Source organism: Cyprinus carpio, chromosome A17 (genome assembly GCF_018340385.1).
Source record: "Cyprinus carpio isolate SPL01 chromosome A17, ASM1834038v1, whole genome shotgun sequence".
NCBI classification, from domain to species: Eukaryota; Metazoa; Chordata; class Actinopteri; order Cypriniformes; family Cyprinidae; genus Cyprinus; species Cyprinus carpio.
The window spans coordinates 27,620,292-27,631,310 of NC_056588.1; the positions used below are offsets into that span (position 1 = coordinate 27,620,292).

At 36.3% G+C, this 11,019-nt stretch overlaps 1 protein-coding gene across 2 annotated transcripts; it reads right to left on the minus strand.

The window, feature by feature from the left end:
- Positions 1–1,176: 1,176 nt before the first annotated feature.
- LOC109107317 (fos-related antigen 2-like) lies at positions 1,177–10,629 on the minus strand. 2 transcript variants are annotated; one of them, XM_042774554.1, is made up of 5 exons: positions 10,444–10,629; positions 9,983–10,075; positions 6,044–6,298; positions 5,522–5,629; positions 1,177–4,243 (listed from the first exon to the last, which is right to left on the minus strand). In XM_042774554.1, the coding sequence occupies exons 3-5, from the start codon at positions 6,281–6,283 to the stop codon at positions 3,698–3,700; spliced, it is 894 nt and encodes a 297-aa protein (XP_042630488.1). In that variant the 5' UTR covers positions 6,284–6,298; positions 9,983–10,075; positions 10,444–10,629; the 3' UTR covers positions 1,177–3,697. The 2 variants fall into 2 exon arrangements, with proteins under 2 accessions (XP_042630488.1, XP_042630487.1); XM_042774553.1 differs by having other exon boundaries at positions 9,983–10,198.
- Positions 10,630–11,019: the final 390 nt, after the last annotated feature.

The following is an 11,019-nucleotide window of genomic DNA, read 5'->3' on the forward strand; positions in this document are numbered from 1 at the left end:
TATTATTATTATTATTATTATTATTTGTGCATTAATCCTTGAGGATTATTATTCTGTTTCTTAGAAGAAATATGTGCTATTTCATAATTTGAATTGTATTTCTTACATTGATAACACCTTTCATGTTAATTATAATTTAACATAATTTCACTTGTATATGCTAAAAATAACTTAATTGTGTTGCTTTTAAACAGCAATGTTGAAAATAGAAAAATGTAAAATAATGTCCTATAACCCATGTGTAGCACTCTTTAACCACAAGGTGGCAGTATAACTCTATTGTGTTGTGTGCCTTTTTTGCCTGTTGCCTGTTATCATTTCAAATATTACCATTTTGTTGTCCTTGAAAGTGGGTTTATTAGTAAATTAGAAATATAGAAAGATAACTGAAGCAAGAGACTTTTTAATTTGTAATGAACATCGCATGACAGATAGCTAAATCTTCCCCAAAACAGCATTAGACTGTGTGTTTTACTTTATTATTATGTAAAACACTGTAGTATTCTGTAATTGAAATGGAGTAACACTTTTAACATATGGCTAACGTAGGAAGAATCAAATACATCAGTAAATCATGCTAAATACAATATATTTATATTAGTCTAGAGGTGTTTTTTTTATTAAATTTTTTATTTAATTTTATTTTTACTGTTAAATTATAATAAAGGATTAAACCTAATCTAAAGTCTTGTAAAAATGTAGATGTTGCAAAATACCCTGGAAAGGGAGTATTAAAGTATAATTTGTTTATGGTTGCCTGATAAGCACAACATGAATGACTGCCCTATCATAAATGATCTCTCATCATTTTTATTAATATTCTATTCTATTGATATTCTGTGTATATATATGTATGTAATGTATATTATGACGTTCTTGGGGTGGCTTCACCTCCTAACTGTCTCCACACAGTCTCCTGTGTCGACCACCTCCTTCATCTCTCTGCCTTATATATATATATATATATATATATATATATATATATATATATATATATATATATATATATATATATATAGATTATTAATTTTTATTTTTAATTTTTTTTTTTCCTTCAGTGTGCAAGTAGTTTTAGTAATGAGTCATGAAGCTAACAAATATTTGGAAGAGCATCATTCTTACAGTTATTTGAGACATCAATGCTGTGATATATCTGAAATAATATGCATATACACATTTCAGAATTTAAAATCGAAATATTTATTTCAAAATAAAAGATTTCCACACAGACACATGAATTTGGCCTAAAGCTCAATACACAACTGCGAAACAGCCATGGATGTTTTTAAAATTGACTCAGATCTCAAACTTGGCAAATCATTTTCAACCTAGTACATAATCATTACAAAATTTGATCCGGTGAAATGAGACAATGGGTCATCCATTCATAGTAATGCAAGATAATGAATGCACCTTTAACCAAAACATCAGTTTTGACATTTAAAATGATTATAGAGTGACAAACCCTCATTTTTATGGCCAAATTAGCAACCTAAGATACAAATTTAAATATTTAGTTTTTACATAAAGTGCAGTTTGATAACCAGAACTACAGCAGAAGCACTGATGAACTATGAGCAGGAAGTATTGTATTTAAAACTGTACATACAGTACATGCAAGTATGTACATGCTTATTTTGCTTCTTGTTTCCTCCACACCACCATGCCTGATTTATGAAATATTTTATGTATTTTACAAAGCAAGTATTGTTTGATGTCTTACATTGTCATTACTGTCATCAGTTGGACAAAGCAAAGCTGTCTATCAAAGTTAAATGACAGATTTAGGTTCACAGACCAAAATTAGGATGAATAAATCTGCATCTTTGATTAAGTGCAGAAACTGTAGATGAATGAAAAGCTGATGCATAAACAGGTGCATTCAACATCTTGTGATTGACTCAAAGAAACACAGAAGCAGCACATTGTAACAATGAGATATCCAACATACGCAAAACACTGTGCACAGCAAAATACGACTATCCAAAAATACCACTTTGGAAATGTTTTTTATTATCATTATAATAAATTTTAATTTATTATCAAAGGAACAACACTGCCTTACATATTGCTGTTTTTGTAAGTTGTTTTCTGTCTTTCAACAGTTAAAGCAATAAAGAGAGAGAGAGAGAGAGAGAGAGAGAGAGAGAGAGAGAATACACACCGATAAGCAGGACATGTGCAGAAAGCTGTACAGATGGCTTGCTCAAATTACACAGGTTTCAAAGACCAACAGAGAACAGTTTACAGCACGCAGTCCTTAAACATTTTCTTTCTGTTTTTTTTTTTTTTTTTGGTATTAAATTGGTTTTCGCAACTAGAATCTCTCATACTCCATTTAACAAACACTGAAATTATCTCCCAGATCCTTGAAAGTTGCTGACATAAATAAAGCAACAAAGTCCTTCAAACAGAAGCCACATTTGTTTTGTTTTGTTTCAGTTTGCTGCATCCTGTACAACAAAATACTCACATTCACCCTCAGTTATTATCTGACTGTGGCAACAGTAACCTTGAGATCTCTCTGAAGTTCAATCTTCTTTTCCAAGGAATGTTTTTTCAAGAAATATTGCAACGTGTATCTTTTCTTCAGTGTCTGATGCACACCACACTCACCCTTTGCATCAAACGTTCAAAATCGTTTTGCGTTCCCTGTTTAATCCATCACTGTAAAGAATGGCGTTTTATTTGATTGTAAGGTTGCTGACAAAGAGCATCTGTTCCCAAGTGCGGCAAAAAAGCCAACCAGTGTTTCAGGGAGAAGTGCTCATATGGCTGATATATGATTCAGTTTAAACTGTACCCTGAAAAAAGGGCCAATCAAGACATAAAAGTACATATTATAAAAGTAATCTTTTTTATTATTATTATTATTTGAAAACCACAGTGTGCGCCAATACAAAAGCGGTATTGCCATGTCAGGGTTAGAGGCAGAGCCTAATATGGCTAGAGTTTCCCTCATGTACACCGTTATATTGTGTTCTCTGTGCAATTGCTTCTAGTAATGCTTGTATGGCTCACTGACACAATCCCTGACAGTAGATTCGCTGATGCTAGAAAGTGTTTTTTTGTTTGTTTGTTTTCTTTACATAACAAAAGCTATGTAAATTTGGCAAATTATCTTAGTGCTTGCGCCGCATATACAAAATATCAACAAAGGTCAGCATTTTATTATACAAGATGGTTCTTTCGACACTCAGCAGTGAGGCTCATCCAGTGAACCCTAAATATTATAAACAGCAGGACACAAAATACAAAGGGACAATAATCACACGTCACAAATACAAAGATGTTGTGAGGGCAGCTATCTACCGTAGTGTCCAATGTCTTATTTTGTACCTATCAAGAATTCAGTTTTGCAAGACAGACAGCCAGCAGGAAATATCTTGCTCTTCTGTACAGGCAGCTGACTTCAAGTTGCTCTGAGTCTTGTTAAAGATGAAAGATGAAATCTGTACTCCCGCTTTTTTCGTCTTCATTCCAGAAACTCACCACTATTTGTAGCTGAAACAACGAGTGGAATTTGCACATACATTTAAACAACGACAACAAAAACTCTCCGAAATGTTTAAATAAAATGAGCAAATTAGCCCTTGAGGGTTCTCAGCTTTGCTGAGGTGAAGTCCTCACTCAAATCCCAGCTGAGGGTGCTCTGGAGATCCACGAGAATGGCGAAGGAGCACTGTCAAATTTTCCTTTAAAGTGCCAGCAGGGTGGGAGAGTTTAGGGAATCTGAGGATTGGTCGCCGCTGCTACTGCTGCGGCGGTGGGCTTTGGAGCAGGACTCTGATGAGGGCGAAGGACTCTCGGGCTCAAGCATGCTGGGGTAGGTGAAGATGAGGCTTGGGTTATTCGGGGTGGACACCGGGGTGGAAGCAGCCACCACAGGTGTGTTGAGGCTGTCTCCATCAGAACAATACATGCCGCCACCTAGGCAGATGGGCTTGATGACTGAATGCTGGGCTTTTCCTTCTTCCTCATCGTCATCTTCTTCCAAAGGCTCCTGTTTAACCACGACTGGGTTGAGGGTATTCATCGGTCGCCGGGGACCCAGGTTGGAGCGCATGGTCAGAGGGAGGGGCGTACACTGCTGGGAGTGCGAGCTCTGATGCCGTTCTTCAGGGGGCAGTTTGCACACGGGGTTGTGGGCCACCAACATGAATTCCAACTTGTCTTTTTCCTTCTGCAGGGTCTCGATTTCTTTCTGCAGGTCAGCCTTCTCCTCCTCTAACTTCTCTGTCTCTTGAATGAAAAAAAAAGAGATACAATGAATGATCATGCTGCATTTTGTCTGATATTCATTTGGACTGTGAAATGATTTACAGTAGTAATTATGCTGGTAATTGTTGATTCAACATTGAAGCATTTCAACATGTTTAATAAGGTCACTGTCAGGGCGTTGTTGAGTGTTCTGGGTGGTCTTAGTCAAAAGACCTCACCCCCAAAATTTCTATTTGATATTCTGGTCTTTAATGTAAGCCTATATGACGGCTGCACAATTAATCAAAATAAAGCCAAAAAAAGTGATTATAATGTCAAAAAGGATGCTATTTAATTGAACATAACTACATTTTTTTTAATTAGTAGTAATAATCAGTTTTTACTTCTAATTACTATTATTTCAATAATAATAGTAATTATAATACATACATAAATAACTACTATACACAAACAAACATGGATTTTAATTTATTTAATTTATTTATTTTAGGCAAATTATCTTAGGGTATAAAGCCAATTTCATCTACCCCTAAACCTTTTCCTGACTGAACTCTCAGAGCACTATAAAAAACACACCCATCCATACACACAAGCCAGTATTTCCCAAATAAATTTGAGCTGTTCACTTAACACAGTACCAGATATTTTGAAACAACTGTCAAAGCCTCCAGAAGGTTAAAACACTGACATAACAACGTGGCTAGACAGTCATAGGTAAACCGTAGCTGTCTTTGACTCATTCATATGGACAAGAGGAAGAAGGAAATTAAGAGCAAAACAAATGCTTAATTTACAAAGAAAGAAACAGTACATTGGAAGAAAGGGCATAGTTATTGTCATAGAAGACCCAGTTCCTTATTTGGTGAGGAATGAAGCAAAGAGTGGGGGAAGGGAAGAGGGAAGATAGCAGTGTGGGGGGTTTGATGGTTAGCTGCGGTTTCCTCTTTGAACAATATCAGACGTTTGCTTCCCTCCAACTCCCTGTAGCACATTCCTCCCTCATGTTTCAGGTCTGACAGCCTGAGAGATGCCATTATAAAGCTAAGTAGTTCAATTACAGCCAGAATTGTCTGGGACTTGGGGCATTCCCATGTCTGCCAGACAACACTGGTTTTCTGTGGCTGTAAAACCTGTCTTTTTAGGGTCTTTTCAGCTTTTAATCACTTAGAATTGTGTGAAATTAAGTCTTGAGATAGTTGTGGACATTTCATTCGAGGTATTTATATGCGTTCCATTGTGCTAGTAATTTTAGAGGATGTTTTATTTTATTTTATTTTTGTAGCATCAGTAGAAAACTCACCCCTTGCAGCATCTCGGTCAGTTCTCTTCTGCGGTTCCGACATTTTGCTGCAGCTAGTTTGTTTCTTTCTCGTCTAACTCTCCGTTTTTCTTCTTCCTCTGGGGTGAGCTGCACACAACAGGCAGGGTGAGCACTTGCACAAGTAAACTTTTGCAGTTGTTTGTGAGAAATCATTCTTACAAAAAAAAAAAAAAAAAAAAAAAAAAAACAAGCCTTACAAAGTAACATATTTCAAGTCAAATTTATTTATATTATACCTATACAATAAAGATTGTTTCAATGCAGCTTCACAGTAATAAAAAAGAAAATAATAGTATTACTGTCATTTGTAAGTTGCTTTGGATAAAAGCGTCTGCTAAATGACTTAATGTAAATGTAAATGCAGCTCCAAAAAAAAAAAAAAAAATGTTATCCAAAAATTCAGCAGATGTAAAAAATTTGTTTTTGTACTATACGTTAAAACTGGTTTTGTTGGTTTGATTTTGTTTCTGTGCTTCAAAGAAGAAAAATGTTAACACTAACCTGCTCGTCTCGCTTGCGTCGCCCACGTGTGTCGCCGATGGACCGGATGACCCCGGGCCGTGTGAGGGCTGTGTGGCCGAGGAGGTTAGGGCCACTAGACACAGACAGGCCGTACGGGTGAGGCCGGGAATATGGATTAGACATGGATGTGATTACTGTGGGCTGAACCATCCACTGCAGGTCCTGACTGGTCGTTATGGCATTAATTGTTGGAATAAAGGCACTGCTAGAGCCAGGCATGTCTACTCTGTACTTCTGTGGGAAAAGAAAAAAAAGTATTAAGAGACTGAAGTGTAAATATTTATGAAGAAACTGGATTAGAATTCTGACTTTTATTGTACATTAAAAATGGTATGATTCATTTTAAGTCTTTGTTACTGCAGTCCCCCAGCCAACCACTTTTTAGTTGTTTTACAAATTCCTAGATCACAGATTAATGAATCATTCCACGTGCTACCTCGCTTTGCGCCCTCTTGACTGCTTGACCCCCAGAGCGACAGGGTGACACACGCACACAGTGAATCATGGGAAAGCCCACAACCCTCCCTGACAGAAGCCGACCAGGGTTAGATAATAGCCTCTGTGATGCAATGGGCAACAGATTCACTGCTGTGTGGGTATACAACGGATTTTTGTTTTTTGAAACGACCTGTGCCTTTTAAGAAGCGAATATGACTTATAACAAGTACATTGTTTATAAGACAACTGAAATAAAATGCTGACTTTAATAAAATGTATTTATTATTGATATTTGTTAATGTTGTAATAACATTCTCAACTATTTGATTTGCCAATTAATAATTAACATTGCAGTCCCCCTTTATATTAGGTTTATAACTAATATGTACTTACATCAAATAAAAAAATTAATTGTTTACACTTTATTTTAAGGTGTCCTTGTTACAGTGTAATTATACATTTAAATACTGAGTAATATTAATTAACTACATGTACTTACTGTATGGTTATGGGTTCGTGTTAGGGTTTGGCTTAGGGTTAATTGCATTTAATTATGCATAATTATTGTTATTATAATAGTACATATAACGTGTAAAAAGGACACCTTAAAATAAAGTGTTACCAAAAATATTTTAGGTACAATGTACCTATTCTGTACACGTCGAATTGCAAAAGACGTTGGCTGCTATTGAAGTAGGATACAGTTATGGTTAGGGACAGGTTTAGAAGTATGTTTGAGTTGGATGGGTTAAGGTGTAGGGGTAGAGTCAACAGTGTAATTACAGAAGTAACTACAGAAATTAATTACAGAAAGATATTTTTTAATATTATTACAATGCAAAAACATGTATGTACACAATAAGTGCATTGTATCCAGTGATTAATTGTAATTAATTGTGATTAATTGTATCCAGTGATTTAAATGTAAGTACACAGCAGTTAATGACACTTGATACGAAATGGGTCCACTAATAATAATATTAATGACTGTTCAACAGATTTAAAAAAAAAAAAGTTAATGTTAATAATGTCAATTTAGAAAAGTTTAATATTATGAAACTTTGTTCATATATAGTCACATATGAAAATAGGTGAACATCTGATTATAACATAGTGATAGCTACAGTACAAACACGGCTATTACCCAAATATTAATGGTAAAATGTACCCAAATTATATGATTTTTATTTTTATTTTTATTTTTACATATGTAGTCTGACAAATGCTGAATCACGTTACAAGACTGCTATTCATTCCAGTCATCCGGGAAACTGAACTGGGGTCCCGTGCCAGCACATTCCATCCAAATTCCAGTACATTAACACATTCCAGGTGGGATTTTAACGGGAAACTGACTTGTGTTTACCACAGTGATAATGAATTACGGGAAGAGCGGTGTTGTTTAAAACGAGAACAGCAATCATTACTCTGTAAAAAAAAAAAAAAAAAAAAAAAAATTAAAAAGGAAAAAGAAAAAGAGGCTATGAACTAAAAGTATAGTGTTTCTTTAACGTGGTTTCTAAGTATTGCGAAAGACTCCACTAACGTCCAGGAACTGTCGCGTTTGTTTCGCATTGAATCCATCAGAAGCGGCGGGGAAGGTCAACATGTAAACATGTTACTGAATCATTCTATGAAGCTCTGTTGTGTTGCGAAATGAGCGCGTTGGGCTAATTTCTCCTGAAATGTACCAGAATTTCCCCCTTCACTTGATTTTCCCCCAAAGGAGTCAAAACAACACAGGCTGGAATCGAAAGGGGGCAGTTTATTCCATGGGTTTAGTAGCTAAAACAGCAACCCTACCAGATGATGATGCTCGGGAATTTCTGACAGGGGCTGTTAAACGTACCAGATGTGATTAAAATACCAGAGTCTGCGGAACAAGTTGCCAGACTGACCGGAGCACAAGCTCCCATTCATTGCACTGAGATCAAAATAGGAAAATTCACACAAAATTGCCTAAAAGTGAAGCAGAGCTGCTAGTAAAACTTTACTTGAAACATTATATATAATGCATTTTAATACTCCTGGTATAAGCATAGACAAATAACTACGATAATTTATAGGCCATATCACAACTGTGATTAACGTGATTTATGACAAATTTTATAAAAGAATCAAACAAAAAGTGAGTTGTTTTTTTTTTCTCACTGATTTTTTTTTCAACAGACCATTTTGCGAGTCTGTGAGCTTTTACTTCTCCATGCAGAAAGATGCATAATATCCTATCATCCCCATTACTCATATGTATTAAAAACATGCTGAAGTATAATTGTTTAACTATAGCAAATGACACTGACGGCAATCAAACGGTCTATTGCAATTTAATTTTATTCATCATATCAGCCAGTTCTAGTCAGTCCTTTAAAATATATGTGTAAAATGTCTTCATTTAGGTAGGCAACAAGTCCTCACTGGTCTCATCTTTTTAAGTGTCCATTAAGGCTACTCGATATAAAAATTGGCTTAATTTTCTTAACCCCAAACAGTTCAACTACAGTTCAAATGAAAAAAAAAAAAAAAAAAAAAAAAAAAAACCTTTTCAGATAAACAGATGAAACAGGTTCTGAAGGTTAGTAAAGTGCAATATCTATGTGGAAGTTCCGGAAGTCTCCCATCCTTTGGCCACTACGTACGCACTCTCCATGGGTTAATTTCACATTACGCACACCACCCACGCCACTGCTACCCTTATCTGACGACATGCCTAATTCCACGGAAACATAATGTTATGAGTGCCAACATGTGCACTATCTTAATAAAATGATAGACTGCAAGACGGGGAAAAAAAATCACCTCTGGGACTCATTTATTAAGAAAGCGAGACGGATTCATCTGATAAGATTTTACGCATTTTGCGGAGATGGACAAAAGATATGCGTCCTTCGTGCACTTTCTTTTGAAAAGAATGATCAGAAACGATTAACTTATGTTTAAAACCTTGCAATTCAAAAAAAGTGTTATATAAAAATGTGGCACACACTGTATTCTAAAGGTATGCTTGTATACTCAAGTTTTAAGCACTTGTAACAGTTGCATTGCTTTTCTATCAAAAACATGCATACAGGGCCACTGAATGTGCTTCAGTTCACATCATGAAAAAGACAGCCAATGACTCTGACTGCCAGTCCTCGATGTATAGAAAGTTTGGTCACTTTTTACATGACATTTTATGTTACTGTGTATGCTACTGACTTTAAAATGTGCTAATGTGTTCTTATTTAGCGGAGCTGCTTCTAATTGCATATTGCCATTGTTGTTTTTTGTAACAACATGTAGTTTAGTATGTGTAATGTAGTATGAGCACGGTGATGTAAGGTATGTGGAGAGAATATGCTGTGGATAAGTGCATATCGTTACCTGTTAGTTTGGAATCATTTACAATAACATGTTATGACTATTTATGTAAACCAGAAGAGTGTAAAGAGTGTATGTAAAGTGTTATCAGGATAAGGGCACTCAAGCACATCAGTAGGCTACCTGGTAGTTCGAGGCGGGAATGGGACTGGTGTCCGGGTGCGCCGGCGAGCTGCTGCTTCCGCGGGAGGATGTGTCGTATGTCCCGATGTAATCCTGGTACATGATCCAGGGAAAGAGGAGGAGATTTCAGAAGGTTGATAATGAATTCCCACACGACCAGAGTGTCTCCAGTGGCAAAAAAGCACTTCCAAGCAAAGCGATTCCTTTATATCTAATCTAAAAATGATATCCAAAATACTTCTTAATGGTCAGTATGTTAAATCCAGGCATATTTGTGTAATATATATAACGTTATATATTACTAGAGAAGTCAACGCTTTCAAATTCTGTAGTCTCTTTAACAGTCCAATAAATAGATGTTCCAGTGTAAACCTAATGCCTAAAAATCAGCACTACTGAGATGTTCTACTAGAACCAGATGAAATGAAGAAGAAGAAAAAAAAAATCTGTGAAGCACCTACTTTTCTTCAGTGAACTCGTTGCTCTCGTAGGTTTAGTCCTGTCCCTATAGCAGTGACTCACGGCAGTGATGAGTGTACCGCTCTGGACTTTGATGAACTGATTTTGGCGACTAAGTGAACTTCAGTGTTACTTCTACAGGTCACGTCGTTAGATGACTCACTTCAATGGCACTACTCTACTTCGTAGCTCCGCTTATCAACGCCAACCTGCGTCTACGCGTCACAGCCTTGATAAGTCGCACAGCAAAATAGGGGTGCAGCCTTTATATTTTATAGAATTATGCCAGACGGTACTATCCAGTGAAACGTTTATGAATGAATATGGGTAAACACTGAATTATACCACCAGCAATTCAGCAAAATGTCTAAAATGCTTTAATTTGCTTTAAAACTTGTTTGCTTGTCACTGCCACCCCCATCTCATAGTTGGTTTCGACCATTGACGCATGTTTCCAAAAATGGGCAGTTGCGTCAGAGCACACGCGCATGGGTTTCCTTGGTAAAGGCAAGGTATAGACGCGTCAAGGATTCCCTCCCCTCTTTCCCCAACTTTTAACTTCCACTGGGTGGTCTCTG